Source organism: Thamnophis elegans, chromosome 1 (assembly GCF_009769535.1).
Source record: "Thamnophis elegans isolate rThaEle1 chromosome 1, rThaEle1.pri, whole genome shotgun sequence".
NCBI lineage: Eukaryota > Metazoa > Chordata > Lepidosauria > Squamata > Colubridae > Thamnophis > Thamnophis elegans.
Window position 1 is genome coordinate 83498080 of NC_045541.1, and position 23571 is coordinate 83521650.

Consider the following 23571-nt stretch of genomic DNA (forward strand, 5'->3'; position numbering starts at 1 on the left):
ATATAGTTCAATGAAGAATTGAGTAAGACATTTAGATGTCTCAATTGTAGGACATAGTGTATTATGGAAGGAAGGAAGGAAGAAAATGCAGCAACAGAAATGTCCACATCCTTTCTCCAACTTTTGGCTTTAAAGATTCTTCACATCTGTACTGATTATTTTAACAAAGTTAACACAAAATGTAGATTTAACAAATACCAACTGGACCTTTTTTTCTAAGTAGAGATTTTTCGCCTTTTTTAAAGGATTATCTGGTTCAACTTCTAGACTCCATCAGTCATCAACAGTTTCATCATATTCAACGCTTCGAAGAGATGCTTCCAAGGTAAAATATATGTAATTAGGATGCCATTTTTTTTGAACAACACTTTAGTAGTGTCATTTTGCTTTAGCATTTGATAATCCTTTGGAGTTTAACATTATTCACCTATAAGGGTCATTCAGATGATGAGTGCTTAAAGGTTGTTGGCCTACCACATTTACAGATGTTTATAGGGCTGGGGATCTAGACACTGTTGCTTCCCATTTGAAGTTTTCCCATTGCTTCTTGCCTTTTTATTAGAAAAATAAAGGAGGGAAAGACAGAATTTCTACCTATTATCATTTGGAATTGTAGTTCTACGTAGTAACCATCTGTCTGGAAGCACCTTAAATCTGGGTTTATTTACAGTTCAAGATAAGTTTGTGGATATAGATCTCACTTTAGGATAGTTTAGTTGTTACAATTTCTGTAATATAATTCTTAATTATATTACATGTTCTCCTTCTGAAAAATTAGGTACTTGCACATCATCCAAAGTATATCCATTGTCTTGAAGAAAATTATATCCATTTTTCTATGTTATTTGCTTCCTCCTAGAAATTTAATCAGATATTTTTCCAAACTATACTCTTTCCAAACGAAAGTATGTAAAGTTTACATACTTTTTCGTTTTTTGGACAGTTTGCATTGAAAGAAAACAGCAAAAGGATAGTTCTGTCATCTTCAGTCTCTTAAACTAACATAGTTGTAGGTCAATATTGTCCATAGTAAGTTAATTAAAAAGTAAGTAGTTTGGAGTTATACTAAAACTTTTTTTTAAATTGTCATTAAAAACATGTTCTGTTTCATTTTCAAGGAGAGACCAAAGAGTGCCTTGGAACGTTTATACTCTGGAGATCCCCAAAGAGGAAAAATGAGTGCTGAAGAACAATTAGAAAGAATGAAGCGACATCAAAAGGCAATCGTTCGTGAACGCAAAAGAACTCTTGGTCAAGGAGAAAGACATTCGGTTTCATCACGACCATTCATTCCTCCTGGTTCTGCAGACATAGACTCAGTATGTTAGACATGCCTTAACAGGACTAGATAAAACAAAACGATCTTTAGCTTCTCTAGTAAGCACTTTTATTTGAGAGTGCATGTCACCTTATTTAATTATATAATGGTGGTATTTCAGTAGGTAAGGCACGCATAACAGAAAATGGCTTCTGGCTATTGACAATTTAACATAGAAAGTAGGAAATAAATTGACATAAGAAAAGTACAGTGAAAAAGAATATATATATATATTTCAATGTAGATAATAAGTTGGCTTAATCATTTTTTTCTTACAAGGTTATGAAAGTAGAATACTTTTTTTCTGATTGCACCGTAAATGAATGAGCCCAGTAGACAATATTAGCACAATTTAAAAATATAGTATCTATGGTTATGTTAAGTAAGGACTTCATAGGTTATTGTTTTAGATTTTCAGAAATTTTATATATTAATATTAAACATAGGAACCAATTTCATATAATTGCTATTGATCATTTATGTCTAAGGTATAAACAATATTCTAGAAAGGCTCTCCAATCAGAAAAAATAATTCCAAGTTAAATATAAACTTGACAATTATTCATTTGTCAATTAAGCAAATAATCATTCCCACTGCAATCATTGATATTTTACATACCCAATAAATATATTTATAAAAATGAATATTCCATCAATACTAACATAATTCATTTACAAGAAATAGCTGTAATCCATAGACATGATCTATTTATTCAGAAGAGACAAATCAATTTAAAATTACTGGGGCTGCTTTTTTTAATTGCCAAATAAATTGAATTGTTGGTCTTAGAAATGAATTGTTGGTCTTAGAAATGGCCACTGTCAGTGACAGACACAGTGAACAAAGGTGTCCGTTTCACTCAGTTATAGCATTTTGGATAGCAAAATTTAGGATTAGGTTACCAAGATGTTTTCCTAAATAAAAGAATGATCTCAAATAAATTCAGTGAAATAGGTTTCCTGTACCAGTCATAGCACGTCTCCATTTTTTTTTACAATTTGGAGCTACAGAAAATAAAGTCAATTTAAAATTGAAATAAAGCAATCCAGTTATAACCATAAATGAAACATTATTCAAAAATGTAAGTTTTACTTTTTAAGATAGCCCTAGAAGTTGAAAATGTAATAGATCATGTTTTTTAGGATTATGAAAACAATTGGAGATAGCTTACCGTATGTTAGGCTGTTGCTGCAAAAGCAACAAAAACTTGCAGATTTATTATCATAAGCTTTTGGGGGGTTAAAGGCGGGTCCATTAAATACATAATCATCTAGGAATCAAGCTAAATAAGTATAAGTATAATCTTTATTGTCATTGTACTCAAATACAATGAAATAATGAGAATGTATTCAATGATTAAGTATAAGAATGTATCCAGTATATCAGATTTTGATTATTTACATAAGAGATGCATGACAGAAAGAAATCAGGATCTGATCATTCCAATAGTGCCCTGTCATAACACATCTAATTCTGTGTATGGGCACACATGCATGCATACACACACATACGCAATGGAGGTTAGTTTGGCACTAATAAACAACTCTTCTGAACATATTTTTTAAAGAAATTGAATGAGTCTGTGAGTGCAGATGACCTATCTTCTGCTTTTTTGATATAGTTATATGGATAAATAATGGCTCACATTGTATGTTGCCATGATATTAGGAATATTATCCATGATAATCTCAGAATCTATTGTGTCCCATTTTCAAAGAAAATCTTTCCTTTTGGTAGTAGAAAAGTCATTTTACATCCTTGATTCTTGCTTGTAAGATATTTCCACTCCCCGTTTTAAGTATGAACAAACTCTGAATGTTATATCACAAGCAACAGAGTTTCAATGTCTCTCACTTTTTATTGATACATAATCAGCCTAAATCAAACCACCGCAGATGAAAACCTTTTCATTGAATGTTATAAACCTCTTGCAACTTTTAAGACCTGTGGACTTCAACTCCTAGAATTGGCTGGGAGATTTCTGGGAGTTGAAGTCCACAAGTCTTATAGTTGCCAAGGTTGGAGCCCTGATGTAGACATAGTCTGTCCTGCTGATCCAATAGGGAACGTACAGTAGCTAGATGTCCATTTCCCAAGAGGAAATATCAAATAGTCATTTTAATGACTTCCAAACCTCCCCCCCCACTTATAGGGGGGATAGGCAATATAAAAATGTAATAATAAATAAAATGCCTATTAGGGTAGGCTAGAATCTGAATCTGCTCAATTCTAGTCTAGCTCCTTAACCCCAATACTAGCTCCCATTCATTCATAGCCTACTTAAAAGTCCAACACTTTGAACAGGAGAGAAACTTACTGGTCTCATCCTTTTTTAAAAGAAAGCAAATAATGTTATTCTTTTCCCTTTCTGTTTGTAAGATACGTCATGATCTGTGAAAGTTAGTCTTCAAAGTGCCATAGGACTTTTTCTTATTTAGGGTTTCAAAACTGAGGGTTTATGCAATCACTGTTTTGTCTTTTTGTTTTGGCGCACTATAATTATTTATGCTCATCACCTGCCTAATTCATTGCACAAGATCTCTTGCTTTTAAAGTCATTCATCCTACATAATGGTTTTTTTAAAAAAGTTTCTAATTATTTAAAACTATTTCTAACTAAACTCAATTTCTGCCAGGCTTAATTGCATTTTAGTATCCTTTTTGTTCAATTTCTAATTTTGTTGGTGGTTATTAACTTTTCACCTTTGTGTTCCCATTTTAAATAGCTGTTTGGTTGCATTATTTTATAAGGCATTCATGAGCCATTAATGTAATAAGTAATTATGTAAACACTTAAAAGAAACCGGTGCATTCAGATATTTACCTTTGCAGTTATATTTTTTTTAAAAAATAGTGTTAAAACATAAGGAAAAAATAAAGCCCTGCCATATCACATATTTAAGTAGCAGAATTTGAACCTGGTTTTTTAAAAAAACATGGCTCTCAAATTTGTAATAATTTCTAATGCAAACATTTCATAATATTTTAACAATTGAAACAATGTAGCATATTTTCATACCATGTTGGTCTTCATTTTTGCTGTAAACATAAAAAAAAATAGCACAGCCTGGGAAGAAGCAAATCATGTACCCAACGGGCTCCAGTGCACAAAACATAATGTTTGAAAGCACAATTTACAGCACTACAATAACGTTATCAACCAAAATGGTAAAAATGAAATATGTAATTAGATTGCACAGTTTGTAATGTTACATAAATTGTATGTGTAAATCTACTTTTAATACAGTGCACTGATATTTTTTTAAAAGATCAATTTTTAAATGTAGTATGACATTAAAATATTGAGCAGAATACTTGGATTGTCATTTGATTTTGATGTAAAGGACTCCTTATCAACAACAATAAAAATGCTTCCTAATACTGAATTCATGTATTTCTTCTACTATAACACGTAGATTAATATTGCCTTATATTACATTTATGGATGCAATCAGGCCTGGCTTGAATATTGAGTAGCATTTGGTTACAGGGTGTGCTTTAATTGTGAAAATGATTGAACTTGTCTCGTAGAAATCCCTCCATTTTTAAAGTCTGCAATTTTTATTTGTGCAGTTACCTTCAAATTAACTAGATCCTTCTATTTCTAACAAAAACAAATGTAGATATGTTTTGAGTGAAAAATCAAGAGCTTGTGCATGAATAATATATTTTTTCCCAAAATACCTTAGACTGGTTCTATCAAGTTGTTATCCGGAGTAAATGGGAGAAGGTAACCACCACTGGGTCTCATGTACTTTCTGCTGTGTTCTAGAATAAAATCTCACTACCCTATCAGAGATTTATGTAGCTACAGAAGAAAGGAGGAAACAGTCAAAATAAATTCCCCCCTTTTCATCCAGTGGAGAAATCCTGAGTGGAATTCTGTCTGTGGGTATTCAAAATACAGTGTTGAACCAAAAGGTTGAGAGCTGAGGTCTGGGATCTGGTCTTCCATTGTGCAAATGAACACTTTATGCAGTAACACATTTTAATGTGATCACTGAAATAGGAGTATTCATGCAGTTTGACTGCTACACCCTTTATAGCAGGTGGGACAGAAGATCCGAGTAAGATAAGATAACCTTTATTGTCATTTTTCTACTGTGAACACACTGCCCATATTAAAAATGAAAATCTGTTGCCTGCTCTCAAAAGAAAGTCTATATTTGCCCATACACTTACATAACACACAAATACACACATCTACACCCATACATATAGGTAGATATAAATAATATGCTACTGAATGAGAAGATAAATGATCCAATTATAACAGGCTGCAATCCCAAAAGCTACTATGCACTTTCTACTGCATGCAGACCTTTACAAGATTATATTTTCTTTTTCTTTGGAACAAAAGGAGCCTATTTGTTGTCTTATAAACATTCTGAAACATGCCTCTTTCAGAAGTTCTCCTGATACAAGCCTTGTTTGAACAATACAGTGTCCAGACATCCGGCTTCAGTCATAAGGCATATTTTCTGTGGCCTATGGATTGAATAATGCAGCTGAATGGGAAATATATTTATGACATGCACATTTATATGTCGCCAATCCCTCATATTTCATTCAGGCTTTTGTTTATATTATAGTCAAAGATACCCCTGGAATACTTGTAAATAAATGAAATATTTTATTGCTGCATGAGTGTTGTACAGTTAGCATATCTTAGTTGGAGGATGGCTTTATAGGACCCCTGAAAGTTAGGCTATTCTGATAAAAAGGTGAAAGTAATTAATACATTTAATGTATATTATTTATGGGTCAGGGTTTCTATCATATTTTTAAAGAATTCAGTGATTCTGAAAGCAAGTTTACATTGTGCTATCATTCTACCTTTCTTGAAAAAGCTAAAAAATATTCCTAGATTAACATGGAAGTGCTTGTAAATAGTAAGAAACATAAAAGGCAGTGATCTATATTATTTGATTTTAGTAGATAGTTTTCTAAACCGCATCATATCTGAAGTAAAAATACAATCCATAATACTGGTTTGAAATGTTGATGGGCTCCATAATTTTTGCAAGTTGTTTAATAGAATAACAACAGTTCTGAGATGTTTGGCTTACATGAGTTACAGGCTTTCTACAACCAGAAGTTATTTAATTAGGCCTTTTTAAATGATGCTTTGAAAGTAAGCTCTTCCTAGTTTTAACTGGAAACTTTCCAATTCCAATTTCATTAGAACTTAGCTTCAGCTAATTTTGTTTTGTTGCCCAGAGGAAGTTGAGTCTAATTTGGAGACTCTTGATTCATTCCCTTCTATTATAGGAAACTAGATTGTTTTTCTTCCTTTTGCTCACAATTTATTAATTCTCAGGATGAATTCTCTCTTTTTATTATTTTATGTATTTAGTGTTTTAAGTGCCCTGTTCGTTTCAAAGATCTCTTTTTAATGATGTGGTTTTGTTTGTCTGCTATCATCTTTTACTGCTGGCCTGCAAAAATAACATCTAGCCATGACTGACACAGTGGTAAGATTGCTTTTACTGTGATGGGTAAGACGTCATCATGTGAACAAACCAATCCACCCTTAGAAGCAGGTGTAGCATTTCAGTGCTTCTTTTGTACTTGTATTTGGTATGATACACATTTATACCAATTTAAAACAGATTCTTAAAAAGGGATTCCACAGCATTTCTTTATCACTTTTTGGTTTGTTCCACAATTTTTAGGAATTTAGGTAGGCTATTTTGTTCTTAAGGTAAGAATATGTAGCTTCAAATTTCCTTAAGTTCCAAAAAAATGTGAACATGTCAAGACACCCCCCACCCCCCATGATATATACTGTATGTTCCAGGGGGAAAAACTAAAAAGTAAAAAAAAAGCTTTCTTCTTCTTCTCTATGTTCTTAACTCTTTAGACCCATTCAGCATATCTTAGTTCTATGGTCACATGATCTTTCACAACTTTCCCTTATTCTCTTTGTTTAATAAGACTAAGACACCCCTCTTATGAAATTTAAACAGTCCTTATTGGAATGGAGGTATGTATCAATTCAAAAGTGCTTTATAATAAACAATTTATCAAATTCAGTTGTCCCCTTAATCTGATTTAAACTTCTGTAGTTCAAACCATTGGCAAGATTTTTGCTTTTAATTGTTTTTAAATCCTTATAATTGTTTCTCCAGTTTTTATTTTAATATTGCCCCAGGTAAAAGGAACACTCACCAGGTAGCTAAGATCCTCTGCTGCTTGAAGACCTCTGTAACTTTTAATTGTTTTATATAATCCAAACCAGGGACGTGCAGTCACTATAGGCAGGGGAGGCGGGGCCTCACCAGTGTCCTCAGGAAAAGGAAAGAATTTTAAAGAATTTTTTAAAAATAATTAAAGCCAAGGTAGTTGCTACCAGACTCCAAGTCACAGTGGCTTGGAGTCTGCTTAGTGTTAACTATAGGAGGAGGCGAGAGAACTAGGGGCCTCCTTTGCATAAGGAATTTTTCGCCTTTTAAAAGTTAAGCAAGGGTTAAAAAGCAAAAAATTTCGTATGCAAAGGAGGCACTGATTCTCCCGCCTCCTGATCTGGGAGCAGCGAATCATGCCTTGCACTTGAGCGACTGCGCAATCTAGCAGCAGGAGCCTTGCTTGTAAAACGCGCCTGTGTGAGCAAGTTCAACTCTCCACTTTGCATCGCGGGAGCTGCCAAGAGCAGAACCATCAGAAGACTTAGAGGTCTCTCTTATTAACCTGCAATATCTTTAACTAGCTAACATTCAATATACATTTAAATTTGTACTGAAATATTTGTTTTACAAGTTTTTTTATATATCAATATCTATTTTAGTTTAAATTAATATTTGCAGAGAATGATTCTCAAAGTATTCATACAGCTATGGCTATGGAAAATGATAAGATGTTAGAATGTATTCCAAATAATTGTCCGGCGGGGCACTTTGCATCATGGGAGCTGCCAAGACCCAGGTCTGCAGCAAAGGCACTTGGGGGCCCCACCGGGCACTTTGCATCGCAGGAGCCGCCAAGACCCGGGTCTGCAGCAAAGGCACTTGATGGCCCCACCTGGCACTTTGCATCGCGGGAGCTGCCAAGCGCCTTTGCTGCAGACCCGGGTCTTGGCGGCTCCCATGATGCAAAGTGCCCCACTGGGCACTTTGCATTGCGGGAACTTCATTGGCCACCGCTGCCGCTTCCTCCGCTGCCGCCGCTTTCCCCTCTGCCCTGGCTGCGGCTTATGCCACATTCGGAGTGCTGCCCTTTCCAAAAGCCCCGCCGAAGCCCCAGCACTGTGTCCGCTATAGAGCAGACGCATCCTGCCTGTATGGCGGACACAGCGGCGGGGCTTCAGTGGGGCTTTTGGAAAGCCGTGCCAGGGCTTTGCCTCACCAGCCATAAAGCTCACCGCACGTCACTGATCCAAACAGTAAATGGAATTTTAAGCAAACCCAATGTCTTTAAAGTAGGCTCTGCATGAGATTGTCAGCTTGACATTTTTTGCTCTGCTCCTGGTGCTCAACTTACAAGTTTCCCACAGGTTCCCTCCAGTTCTTTCAAGTTTCCTTGCATGGAGCTGCTTTGGAAGGACGCATGAGTGATCCTCAAGGCTTTTAGTTCAAAGCTCTACTGGCCCTGGCAGACCACCTAGTTTCATAGTTTAGTTCATAGTTTATTGACATTTATAGGCCGCCCTTTTCCCTGAGGGGACTCAGGGCGGCTTACAATTAATAGGGAGGGAGTGCAAGACAGAACACAAGAAAAAAAGAAAAATGTGAATAAAAAAATAAACCAGTAAAACACAACATTCATTCAGCATTCGGGTGGGGCGAGGTTAGGGTCTTATCCCCAGGCCTGACGGGATAGCCAGATCTTGAGGGCTGTGCGGAAGGTCTGGACGGTGGTGAGGGTGCGAATCTCCACAGGGAGATCGTTCCAAAGCGTCGGAGCTGCAACTGAGAAGGCTCTCCTCCGCGTAGTCGCCAGTCGGCACTGACTGGCGGAAGGCAGGCTGCCAATGCCTGCCTTAGCTGTGTCTCTGTTGTTTAGACATACATTAGTTTGCCAGCTGAAGAGCCCAGGTAGCCCCAGCCTGGAGTTCGATCCTGATGGGCTTGAGGTTGACTCAGCCTTCCATCCTTCTGTCACTGTTAAATGAGGACCTGGATTGTTGGGGCCAATATGCTAACTCTGTAACTGTTCAGAGAGGGCTGTAAAGCACTATGAGCTGTATATAAGTCTAAGTGCTCTTGCTCTTGCTGTTTTCTCCACTTGGAAATCTCAAAAATTCATTTGTTTGCTTAACTACAGTTAACATAGTTACTTTCTGTTTCATTCACTTGAAGAATTACATGACTATAACTTTTGGAGATCTTGGGACTACATCTGATCCAACTGTAGGTTGTGTGTGTGTCCTAGGCAAAGGCCTACTGCATTTTCCTTTGTATATCACACCTGAAAAGAGCTTTCCCCAGGAAATACATTTTGGTTCCTGTTTCAAACAATTATAGATAAATCTAGATATCTCTGACTCCTAACATGTAAAATTAGAATCTAGAATCTACTGTCAACTTTGATGTGACATTAGATTAATCTCTGCTGGTTAGAAAAGTACCAGACTTCATTGGGGTAGCCCATCAAGTGAAAATCCAGGAATAAATACTACGGTAGCCCTTAGTTTTCATTTTACCAATTCAAAGTTTGAGGTAATGATAAACATTTGCTAATTTATTGTTTACAATGGTCAAATGTCATTGTTTTCTGTCTGTTACTAGTGGAAGCGGGAGCAAGAATTTGACTTTCAGTTATTGGAAAGAGCAATTTGTACAGAATCAAAAATGGAAGATAATTGGTTAAAAATCAACCCTGTGGCAGTAACAGAGAGAGATCTAGAGCCTGAAGATTATAAGTTGAATATTAGCAAAGAGGTAAGGCTAATTGTTAGCATTGCCTTGTATACTTGTACTTGTAAATAAATTCACTATTTTCCAAGCTTAATATACTATTTTTCTCTCCATTTGTTTTCTTTAATGTTAATGTTTAATGTTAGTTTTCAGCAAATTTTTAAAGCAAAGCAGGATTGTTTTCTGAGGCATGTACAGGATCTTTTCTTTTTGGCATGTGTTTAGTAGCAACAAAGGCATGTTAGGAAAGTGACTAAAATGTTTGAATCTGCAAAGGAAAAATGCACAATTCTGTAGAGAATTAGCCCACACATCCTACAGAGTTACAAGGATCTCTCAGCTCTCATCAGAAGGACATAAGTAGCACCACCTCAGAAGCTCAACCCCTTTTCATGTCATTCTCACAGGCAAAAATTATGTCATAGGCAAAAATTATGTTGGACACCATGATATTGCTTGCGTCCCTGATTCTCCCTTCCTCTGCTATGAGCACCAATGCTTACTACAGTATTAAAGGACTGATAAAATAGAGCAAATAATTTAAAAAACAAACAAACACAAAATGCTATTAGTCACAAATTTTACAGAATGGTAAAGTTGCACTTGTTTCTCCAATAATGGGAAGAAACAGGCTGAAGTAGATCCCAATCAAAATTGTCCATCAAAGTTCTTTTGCAGTGTTGTCCATCAAAGTGTTGTCCATCAAAGGAGTAGCATCGCTCCTGAAGGATCCTTTTTTAGATTCATGGCTACTGCAACATGGGTAGTAAATATCTAGTCCAGCCCCCTGCTCATGCAGTATGGAGGCTGTTCCCAGGAGCAACTTTGGTTGGTGTGTGGTAGCTTTACAAGGAGGAGGGAGGGGAGAGGAAAAAGAGGATCTACCTATGGTAACCTTTGCTCTTTTCATTTCCCAGATGGACAGCTGTAATTACTCTTTAGGAAACTAACTTTGAACACCACTCGGAATCTGCACTTTGTACAAAATTCAGGGGCCCAACTAATTAGCATTAAATGCTAAAAGCATATTATACATGACGTCTTGCACTGGTTGCCAGTAGGCTTCTGGGTATAATTAAAAAAACTACTCTGAGATAATACCATTGCATGATTTTTTAGGAGTCAGTCAGATTTAAGACTGAATCCTGATTATTTTGATTATTATTTATTGTTTCATTATTTGTTTTATACTGCCTGTTGCATAATGCTGAAAATTTTAGAAATTGAAGGAAGGAAATCACCACAGGCAGAATATCATCAGTGTGTATGTGTGCGTGTGTGCGTGTGTGCGTGTGTGTGTGTTTCCCTCCTTAACAAGTATTTCAAAACCTACAGAGCCATCTTGTGGCCCAAAAGAAGAATTTGTTTCACTGAAAGATTAAAGAACAGAATAAGAGAAACTAACAAATAAAATAACTTTACTAATTCTAGATATGTCATCTTGGGTTTGGAATTGTTATGTATAACTGAGGTCTAACTCCTGGAGATTAAAAAGTAACCTAAAAAGGTATCTTGATAACAAGAGAGAAATTGCTTCTTAAGTTGAATTCTCAAAGTCTCATATAGCAACTATACCTGAGCATTTCCCTGAGATTTTTCTCACTAGTATTGTTTGTACATTCCTTTAAAAAAATTAGGGGCATGGTGACTCAGTGGCTAAGACGCTGAGCTTGTCGATCAGAAAGGTCGGCAGTTTAGAAGTTCAAATCTCTAACACTGTGTAACAGAGTGAGCTCCCATTACTTGTCCCAGCTTCTGCCAACCTAGCAGTTTGAAAACATGTAAAAATGCAAGTAGAAAAATAGGAATCACCTTTGGTGGGAAGGTAATAGTGTTCCATGCCCCTTTAGCTTTTAGTCATGCCGGCCACATGACCATGGAGATTTCTTCGGACAGTGCTGGCTCTTTGGCTTTGAAACGGAGATCAGCACCGCCCCCTAGAGTCGGGAACGACTGCACATATGAGTGGCAACCTTTACCTTTAATTTTTACATTTAAAAAATTAGCCTAATAATGATTAAAAAGGCATTAGAGAAATCTGTCTATATATTCTTTTTGTTTCCTTTTGTGTATTTGAACATACAAATGTTTTAATGTTCTGTATGTAGTATAGTAAACATTTATAATTATTATTTTTTTTAAAAACCCTCTCCCCAGTTGTCAAAGCCAGACAAGGTTGCCATTCCAGAAAGGTACATTGATATGGATCCTGAAGACCCCCTCACTCCTGAAGAATTGGAAGCAAGACATCGTAAGGCAGAAAAAATTAGGCATATTCTCACCAGATCCAGGTAAGGCTTTGTGCATAATTCCTCTTTATTGATAATATCAGGAAACATGAAAAGCCATGTTACGTGCATATAACCAACTCTATTGCTTCAGTACATCTTGTAGGAAGACTAAAGTGACCAGATTTTAAGATGGGTAAAACGGGACACCATTGACCGGGGGGGGGGGGGGGCTCAGAGCACTTGAGCTGTAAAAAAAAAAAAAAAGAGGGCTGTAAAACCATGAAGCGTTACCCCTACCGCCGCCTCCTCCTCCGCCGTGCTTTTGAGGAGCTTCCAAAGGCTGAGCCGATTGGCTCGAGACCGAGCGTCCTCCTCGCCACGCTGCCACTGCCGGAAGGCCCCCCTGCCTGAGGCCGCCGGACGGCTGTTGCAAAAACATCATGCGTTGGCATGCGCACGCGCAGGAGGGCAGGGAGCCTCGCCCCTTGTCGGGCACTGCGAGCGAGCCGAGCAGAGAGAGGGAAATCACTGCCCTCTAAAGGCCACATCGGGAATGACACTTCAGAGAAATAAAACCTTTTTTTTTAACAGCGTCCTTTTTAAAATTGATGATTTGGTGTCTTTTCTTTCTTTTGGAAAATCGGGACTTTTTATGTTTTCATTCTATACAATCACATATTTACTGTGCTTGATCAGGGCATATAACATTGAGTAATAAACACGGCCTTCACTTATATAGAAAATGCCCTCTACAATACAAACCCAATATACCACCTTGGCCTACCATACACCCTCTTTCAACCCCCTCCAACTTTCATTCTTCCTTCTCACACACCCCTCTACGCCTACTTCCCCTCCCCTTCTTTCTAACCCTAACCCTGTCACTCCCTCTAATCCATTCCCTCCCTCCCTTCTCCTCCTCCTCTCTCTCACCCTCTCCACCCTCCTTCTTCTTTCACTCGACTCTTTCCTTCGGTATATTTCTATTATCTTCCAGTATATTCGGTTTGTTCTATTTTCGCACTAACATTGAAAAGCCACAGTATACAAATGCAATCATGGAATTTAACACATATTGTATTTCCCCCCTCCCCCCTCCCCCTAAATCCCCACCTCCCTTCCCTCCCCCCGACTTCCCAAAGACCATACGTGGTATAACTTTTGGACAATCACAGTCTAAAATATCTCTACATTGAACTCAGCTCCTTACTGTTACCCAAATTTTAAACAATTTAAATTGTTACTGATACTAAGCATAAGCTATCTGGAGTTTCTTAGTCCCATATTTACTTTTTATGTAATCAATCCATTTTTTCCAGTCTCGTTTATATCTCTCGTTTGAATGTTCTTTGAGATATGCTGAAATTTTGGCCATTTCGGCTAAGTTCATAACTTTCAAAGTCCATTCTTGAATTGTAGGTAAATCTTTCTTCTTCCAATACTGCGCCACCAAGAGTCTTGCTGCCGTTATTAAGTACAGAACCAAATTAGTCTCTGCTGCTGTAAAGTCAATACATATACCCAGTAAGAACAACTGGGGGGTGAATTTTATCCTTCTTTTGAGGATGTTTTGCAGGATCCACCATATTTTTATCCAAAATGCCTTGACATTACGACATGTCCACCATATATGAAAATATGTAGCATCACAGAAACCACATCTCCAACATTTAGGTTGAACATTTGGATACATAGAGGCAAGCTTTTTAGGATCTAGGTGCCATCTATAAAACATCTTATAAAAATTTTCTCTCAAGTTTTGTGCTTGTGTAAATTTCACATTTCTTACCCAGATTCTTTCCCATGTTTCAAGCATTATTGGTTCCTCGATATTCTGAGCCCATTTTATCATACAATCCTTAATCAGTTCCGTTTCAGAATCCATCTGTATTAGTACATTATATATCCTCTTTATATGCATTGAGCTTTGATCTCTTATTTGTTTAAACAAATTATCCTCAACTTTTACAAAGCCAATTTTTTGATCTGTTTTCCACCTAGCCTGTAGTTGACCATACTGAAACCACGTTTGAACTACCTTCTCTTTTTTAAGTACCTCTAAGGATTTTAATTGCAACACCCCTCTTTCTGTAATAAGAAGTTGTCTATAAGTGGTTCTATCGTGTTTTTGTTCTACATTCATATTTTCAATTGCATGTCTAGGAATTGCCCACATGGGCACTTTATCATTTAGTTTATGTTGATATTTTTTCCAAACCCGCAATAAAGCATTTCTTAAGATATGATTTTTAAATTTCTTATCCATTTTTTTGTTAAATAACAGGTAAGCATGCCAACCATATAACAAGTCATATCCCTCGATATTCAAAATTCTGTCATTAGTTAGATGAATCCAGTCACTAATTGCAGATAATGCCACTGCATCATAGTATAATTTTAAGTTAGGTAATTTCAATCCTCCTCTTTCACGTGCATCTTGCATTATTTTCATCTTTACCCTCGGCTTCTTTCCTGCCCACACAAATTTGTTAATACCCTTCTGCCATTCTGAAAGATTCGCATCTCTTTTAAGTATTGGTAACATTTGAAAAAGAAATAAAAATTTTGGTAAAATGTTCATTTTTACTGCCGCTATTCTACCCAGCAAGGACAAATGCAGTTTTTCCCACCTTTTCAAATCCAACTGTATACTATGCCAAAGTGGTTCATAATTATGCTTATATAATTTCCCATTTGAGATTAAAATATTAACTCCAAGATATTTAACTTTTTTAACTACCTCACATCTTAGCATCGCCCCCAGTTCTTCCTTCTGTTTGATAGTCATATTTATAGCTAATATTTTGGTTTTTCCTAGATTTATTTTAAATCCCGAGACTTGACCATATTGATTGATCGTGTTCAATAATACCCTACTAGATTCCTGCGGTTGTTCCAATATTATGACCAGATCATCCGCAAATGCACGGACTCTATATTCTTGCTGTCTAATTTTAATCCCTTTTAGACCGCCCAAGCCCCGTATCTTATTCAACAGTATTTCCAAAGTTATAATAAACAATAATGGGGACAGAGGACAGCCCTGTCTTGTACCTTTTTCAATTTGAAAGGAGTCTGTCAGACTTCCATTGACAATGATCTGGGCTGTTTGCTGCTGATATATTGCACCAATTGACCGTAAAAAGCCATCTCCTATCTGCATTTTTTGCAATGTCTTCAGCAGGAATTGCCAATTAACTCGATCAAAGGCTTTCTCCGCATCCAAAAATATGAATGCGGCTGGGATTTGATTGTTCTTTCCCAGGTATTCTAAAGCGTTAATAATTAATCTAACGTTGTTCTTCATCTGTCTGCCCTGTATAAAACCAGTTTGATCGGTATGTATCAATTGTTGAATTACCACCATTAACCTATTTGCTAATATTTTAGTAAAAATTTTATAATCTACATTAAGTAATGAAATAGGTCTATAGTTTTTTGGTTGGGTAAGGTCTTGGTCTTCTTTGGGTATCAACGATATGAACGCAGTCTTCCACGAGGGGGGCACTTTCCCTCCTGATTGAATTTTATTGAATAGTTCTCTGAGGGGTTCTACCATTTCTAACTGTAAATTTTTATAATAAACAGCTGTTAAACCATCTGTGCCTGGTGCTTTCCCTAACTTTAATTGTTTAATTGCCTGCAAAATTTCCCCAGAGGTTATAGGTTGATTCAGCTTATGCCTATGTTCTTCTCTAACTAGGGGAATTTTCTCTTTATCTAAGTATTTGTCTATATCTACGTCCTTAATTTTATCCCCTTTATACAACTCTGTAAAAAATTCCCGAAATACCTTTTGAATCTCTTCCTGTTGAAACACTTCCTTCCCTCTGTAACACAATTTGGATACATTTCGAGCTTTCCTTTTTTTTCTAATCTGATAAGCCAACCACCTACCGGGTTTATTTGCATTGCAGAAAGTATTATGTTTAGCATATAATAAACTGGTGGCTACCTGGTCAGAGATCAGCATATCAAACTGAGATTTTAATATAGCAATTGTTTCCCTAATCTTTGTATCTCCTGGATTCAATGTTAATTCTGACTCTTTCCCTTTAATTTCCTCTTCCAATTCTTTTCGTTTTTGCCCTTGTTTGTGTCTATGTATTTTGTTTATATTCATTAATACTCCTCTCATATACGCTTTGCTTGCATCCCATACATATTCCATAGATGTACCCTTATTCATATTGAGAACAAAATATTCCGATAGCAATTTTTTACAATCATTAACATACTTTTCATATCTAAATAAGTTTTCATTCAACCTCCAGGACCTTCTTGCCTGGGCTACCCTTCCCAATTCCATCCAGACTGGATTATGATCTGAAAGAACTCTCGCCATAATCTTTGTCTTCTTCACCCTGCAAAGTAAATCATTTGTAATTAGTATAAAATCAATCCTTGAAAGAGATTGATGTCTGTTGGAAAAAAAGGTAAAGTCATATTCTTCTGCATGCCTCTCGCGCCAAGCGTCTCGCAATTCAAAGTCGTCCAGCATGTCAAAAAAGGGTTTGGGTAACTTAGCTCGGAATTTGGTGTTCGGGCGAGATGTCTTCTTATCTCTTTTGGTGTCAATCACGCCATTCCAGTCACCCAATAATATACAAGACTCAAAGTCCCACTGTACTAATTTAGCATGGAGATTTCTATAAAATCCATCTTGTTGTTGGTTAGGAGCATAAATTCCCAAAAGTAACGTCTTTTTCCCTTCTAAGATTAAATCTAATGCAATATATCTTCCGAAGGGATCTGCTTCAATTAGCTCAGCTTTAATGTCTTTTCTTAAATATACTACTATGCCGTTTTTCTTTTCCATGGCTGAGGTCGCAAAATGTTGGCCCAGTTTGGGGTTAAACAAATATTTTTGATCGGTTGATTTGATATGAGTTTCTTGCAAACAAATTATGTCATTCTTAAACTGTTTGAGATAATGAAATATTTTCTTTCTTTTCTGTGGAGAGTTCAGTCCGTTAACATTCCATGTCAAAATCTTAGTTGTCATTTTTGGTTGCCTGAAGCTTTTTTAGAGCCTCCCGCAAGGCCTGTCTCACCTTTGGTTTGGCTCCTCCCACAGCTTCTGAGCTTGTTGCAGTAGCTCCTTGATCAGTGGCCAACGATTGTTGAGATTGTTGCATGGTAGTTTGTTTATCCATTTGTCTGGTGGTCATATGGTTGGATCTTTTTTCCTTGACTCCTTGCCCCTCCGGGAGAGGGAGATGATACATTTTATCTGATGGTTGTGTGGTTTGCTGTTTATCTTGTTCGTCTCGTGGTTTTTCACCATATCCCGAAGATTCAGGGTATCCCATCTTCAGAATCTTATGATAGAAATCACGAGCTTTCCATACAGAACTGAGACGATATCTTTGTTTGTCCATTGTAACTATAATACCGAATGGGGCATCCCATCTGTACTGTATCTGACGCTTTCTGAGCTCTTCCACCAGAAAAGCATAATCTCTTCTGGCTCTTAGCATCTGAGGTGGTATTTCTTTCAAAACAATCAGATCCTGTCCACCAATTTGAAGCTTAGTATTATAAGACTCCTGTAATATCATATTTCTAGATTCTCTTGTAACAAAGTATATTACCACATCTCGGGGAAGTTGCCTTTGTTTTGCCGCCCACGAGTTAACACGAGAAATCTTGTCAATCTGCCAATCAAAATTGGATCCCGGTTTTCCCACCAGACGGTCAAAAGCTTCAGAAAACATTTGCTTTAAGTTCTCCTGCTTTTCTTCACGCAGCCCCCTCACTCTTAATGCAAGTTCCATCTGCTTATACTGTATCATAATAATTTGTTTTTCAGCATTATCAATTTTTTGTTCCACCAGTTCAGTTTTGGATATCAGGTTATTTTTAGCTTCATTGAGAATTTCTAAATTATCTTCCATTCCAGAAATATATTCTGTTATCACATTTACAATTCCCATCATATTATCGTTCATTTTAGTGACCCTAGTATCGAATTTGTCATATAGAACTTCCATCTCATTCCTTATTTCATCTTTGAACTCTCTAAGCATTTCTAGATTCTGTTCTCTGGACTCTCTAAACATTTCTAAGTTCTGTTCTCTGGATTCTTTGAACATTTCCAAGAAAAATTCTTTTGTTAGTACGTCTCCACTAGGGGGCATAGATGGTGGGGGCTGCACCTTTGTGCCTGGTATGGGAGACGTTTTCGGAAGTAATTTCACAGAGGTTTATTTGGATGCCATTATATTTTGCTTTTAATTATTTATTCTAAATTGCTAATCCACTGTGCTGTTTGGAGAAAAAGAAATTCCTCCCCCCACCCCTTTTTTTTTTTTTTTTTTTACAAAGGGTTTTACGGAGGGTTTCAAAAGAGAAAGTCCGTTTGGAATGTTTGGAATGTCTCTGTATCAACAACAAAGAGTCTTTGAAGGCTTTAAGGGAGTAGATCTAATTAGATTATAAGAAGTTATTCCTTTAATTCTGTACCAGGAAGCCGGAGATAACAAATGCAGAAGCTGTAAACACCATTTTGAAGACAATTAAACAAAAGAGATTTTTATAACATTGAAGCTGGTATTTCAGATAGGGAAAAATTTTAAAGTTCACAAGTTTGGTCTTTGCTCGTATTGATTTTCAATAGTCTGTTTTCTAAAGATTGTCCTAAGGGGGAGGGGTTCCTGTCTTGTGCTGTAAATAACAGCTGCGAAGTTCAGGTCGGAGTTGAATGACTCAGCTTTGGGTTGATCCTCCCCCTCCGTCCACAGCCCAAAAAGAAACAAACTGTGAACTTCAAAGAAGATTCTTACCAGCTGAGATTCCTCACTGCTTTTTTCTTGTCTGAAAAAAGAGTTATCTTCTTGATATTGAGTAGATAACGAACCAGAACTCTGGGGGCAGCTCTGTTAAGCTGCCGACGGCAACAGGTCCCTCCCCGGAAGTCAATCGGGACTTTTTGAACACGCTGCGGGACATGGGCCAAAAGCAGGAGGTCCGGTCACCTTAAGGAAGACGCTACTGGAACAATAAATCTTGCTAGTTTCTGTATGTTGTAAACATAGCCCTGTAAAATCCTGGGTCTGTCTCTACCTTTTGTAGTGAGATGTTTCATCCAGAATCCTTTACTGGCTCTAATCCAAATGGCAAAGACCGCATTTAGTCGTGAATTATCCAGGCTGACCATTCCCGCAAGGCCCTTTAAGAGCTATTCTACTTTCTAAGGCATTTAAAACTTAAGCGCCCCTAAATTTAAACTTTTTTGCTTTGGTAAAAAAATTTTTTGCTGCTGATTAGCTAGCTTGTTTTTTTATCTATTAGATTATTTAGAACCAGCCTTTGTTACTTTATAAGTAACTCAAGGTGGCAAACATGTAGCAAAACTCCTTCCTGCCTTCTCCTATTTATCCCACGAAAACCACCCTGTGAGGCAGGCTGGGCTGAGAGAGAATTATTGGCTCAAATTCACCCAGCTGGCTTTCATTCCTAAAGCAGGACTAGAATTTCCAGTCTCCTGGTTTCTAGGCCAGCAACTTAACTACTAGGCTAAACTGACTCTTATTTGTTGATTTTGTTATTTTTCTATTAGCTTCTCTGTATTTTATAATATGAGTATTAATAATTGTCAATATATCAATTATATAAATAATGCTGTAAAAAGTTATTATAATCCCATGATTCATAATTTCAGGATAATTCTGGTCTTTTTCCCCCATGTATTGAACACGTATTGGAAAGTGGTGTGGATTGAGACTACAGCACATTTTTATTTCTTTTCTTTTTATGTTTACCCTAGTGTGCACAACCTACAGCCTCCAATTCAGGACAAATACATCTCTTCAAATTTAGATTCACAGCTACACGAGCAAGAACGCATCATTACCATATCATACGCACTGGCTTCAGAAGCCTCTCAGCGGAGCAAAGAGGTAGCAGGTACTGCTCTATTTATAAAGCAGTCGCTGTGACAATGCATTGTTTTAGTTACACTGCTACATAATGTGCATTTGTACCTTTCTTCTGGGCTACTGTACATATCGGGGCATTAAGACCATAACTTTTTGTGTTATTTAGGTGTCCTAATTGAATAATTTTTGTTATGGAGCTGAACCACTGGATTTAAACCATGCATTGTATTAATCAGTATTCAGTGCTGGGTATAGGTTCCTCCTACTTGAGTAGAGATACAACCCAAAGTTTTATCTACATCAAGTCTTCATCTGCTAAGGCAATGTATAGATTGCAACATCACACATTAAGATTAAATGGACATTTTTCATGCCCAAAAGATTTACAGTCATCAACATGAGATCCCAGTTTAAACAAAATATTTGTAGATGTTTGAAGATGGAAAATGTGTTTTCAACAATGTGTTCCTCTTAGTGGTCTGTGAACTGTTGTGCTAGTGGGTTGTCTTCAAATTGAAGGCAATCCTTAGCTCAGTTTGGTGAGGCTGTTTCCAAAAGAATCAGCATGGTGTTGGATGATTGCTACTTTTCGGGGGGGGGGGCTTTGCACTGAGACCTTTGTTTTATCTTTGTATAACACCTCATCTGGAGAAGAGCCTAATGCTTGGAAAGATTGAGGGCAAAAGAAGAAGGGAACGACAGAGAATGAGGTGGCTGGATGGAGTCACCGAAGCAGTAGGTGTGAGCTTAAATGGACTTCAGAGAATGGTAGAGGACAGGAAAGCCTGGAGGAACGTGCATGGGCTCACGATGGGTCGGACATGACTTCGCAACTAACAACAACAAAACACCTCATCTTTTTTCTGTTCACATATTCAAGTTTTTTCATCAAAATACTGTAAAACGTTTTTTAAAAGTAAAGCAGTTAAATTTGACTGATTGATTGCACTATTCCAAGATTTAGAATTGGATTTGGCAAATTATTTTTGAAAATTTAGTCACTTAATTCTCCTAAAGCTTCATGGGTTTCAGTTAACGATTTTTTTTGTCTTTTTGGAAACTTAAGTATATACAGAAATAGCAGATGAAGTTGTTCTTGCTAAATGGTGCTTCTTTTCTATTTTAATCTTTCAATTGTCACTAATACAGCATGATATTTTCATTGTATATAGCAGGGCCAGTATTACCTATTGCCTGCCGAGTTAATTTTATATTTTATTAATTAATTTCAATTTCATCTTGATTTCTGTTGTGAGCTGCAACAAAAAATCACATCTACATTTATTTTGTCAGCAAATACTCTCTGATTCCTTTGATTTAAAAATAATAATATCACAAATTGATTATTGTAAAAGCCTTCTCAAAAAATAAGTCAGCACTCCAAGTTAATATCCATGGCAGATTCTAGTTCATTTTTAAGGAAAACAGGTTCTACGTTTATCTTGGAGAAAGACATTTTGCTAGAATTATTTCCACTGTGATATACATCTTTTGATTCAGATAAGTAGAAAGTGAAGCAAGAAATCTAGGAGGAACAAAATGTCTTAGTGAAAGTGAACATCTAAATTTGTTTATTCATTAGATTTACACCTTTCCTTCAAAGCTATAACAACTCTTGAAGTAAACCAAGCTGAGAGACAATTATTGGCTAAATATCACCCAGCAAGTTTGTATGGCTGATAAATGGCTCTGATCACCACAATACCCAGATTCTCAAGAAATTCCACAATCTCACAATATCCTTTAATAGAATCTCGGTTTACACAGTTTTCTAATGTGCTTGTTGGCACAGCCACACTTCGATGGATCAGAGAGTACATCTAGTTCTTCCTTTTTGAGGAAGGCACAACAAATAAAATAATAAAAGAAAAATGACTCGGTGATTTTCTATATTGTAGAACTAAATTTTCTTGGTATAGAAAGTACATGTTGATTTGCAAAAAGTATTACAATTCATACCAATGGCTGGGCTGGCCCTGTTACCTTGTATTCGAGCCCATTAAGTGGTGTATGTTTGTGTTTGTGAAAGAGGAAAAACACAAAAAGCAATTGTGGTGCCTAATTCCTTTGTATGATCCCTTCTAGCTCCGCAATTGATTTACCCAACTAAAGTACCCTCACCTTCTGTACCTCAGCCACTCCCTTTAAGCAATGGATTTCACTACACATTTGTCTAAACACCTTGAAAGTAAGAACTAACTGCTCTTGCTGCCTGTATTTGCCATTAATGATATGCTTTGCTGATGTTGGATCTCTTTGTAAATGTAGTAATAACTGCATGCATACTTTTCTGATCTAAAGAATCTTGCCTCCTTCAGTTAAGAAAAGTAAAAATTCTTACACAATATTTGCAGAAATTGTCAAAAACTGCTATGAGACTGCAAGTTGTTTTAAGTTCCTTTTCACTATGATGTTATTTTAGGTGAAATGTGTACAGGTGGTTTTGTAATAGCAGCACCACATATCGAAAATGGGATTTGCCACAAGCTGTGTCTTGTGCAAACTGCAAAATCCTAAAATATTAAATAACATCTGAATAAATATTAAATATGTAAAATAAAAGTTACATAATAAAATACATATTATTATTGGTAGCAGAAATAAAAAGAGCCTTCATTTCCTTATTGAAGAATAGTTATGGCAATCATTATCACAGAAACATACTTTTGGCGACTTGTCCTGGCAATAAACCAAGTTTGTATATAGTTTCATGGAGCTATTTTTTTTCTTTAAAATATATTGCCTTTTTTGAAAAGAAAATTATGCTTATTTTCTTTTCTAGGTCTTTTCTGAGGCTATGTGTTTCACGTTAGAATATCAGATACATATTGAATTTTATTGCATATTAAATTTTAGTCAATACAGGGCTATGGTAGAATTGAGTGAATTGCACATGCTTGGGAGATTTATTTTTTGATTAAGACCGATTAACAAAACAAAGTTATTTTGTTTCTTGGCATATAAAAAACTGAGTGATATGTTGATCCAATCTAACTACCTCATCATAAGCCGTTTCTATTCCCAGTCCAAAATTACCTATGTGCACTATTAGCTATTAACAGCAATTGGGAAATTTATGCTTTGTAGTAAACTTGCTTCATCAATATCTAATTGCATTGTGTTTTTCTTTATGCTAGCCAAAGCAGTAACTGAACAGTGATTCCTGGAATGTGCCAGTAACAATCGCCTAATGAACAAATGCAACCAGAAAGAAGGAAGAGGCACCCCCAGGCTAGCCTTCTCTCATAATTACTCTTATTCGAACATCTTTTATAAATAAGTATAGA

At 36.5% G+C, this 23571-nt stretch overlaps 1 protein-coding gene across 4 annotated transcripts in view; it reads left to right on the forward strand.

Moving 5' to 3' along the window:
• PLEKHA7 (pleckstrin homology domain containing A7) overlaps positions 1-23571 on the forward strand; it is a 139440-nt gene extending 115869 nt beyond the window's left edge. For 3 of the 4 annotated variants that reach the window (XM_032222637.1, XM_032222628.1, XM_032222655.1), the window contains 6 exons: positions 246-325; positions 1119-1319; positions 10045-10197; positions 12331-12464; positions 20173-20312; positions 23422-23571. In XM_032222637.1, the coding sequence (XP_032078528.1) occupies positions 246-325; positions 1119-1319; positions 10045-10197; positions 12331-12464; positions 20173-20312; positions 23422-23444 (731 nt within the window). In that variant the 3' untranslated portion in view covers positions 23445-23571. The remainder of the gene's footprint in view (positions 1-245; positions 326-1118; positions 1320-10044; positions 10198-12330; positions 12465-20172; positions 20313-23421) is intronic. The other variant, XM_032222647.1, reaches the window with a different exon arrangement.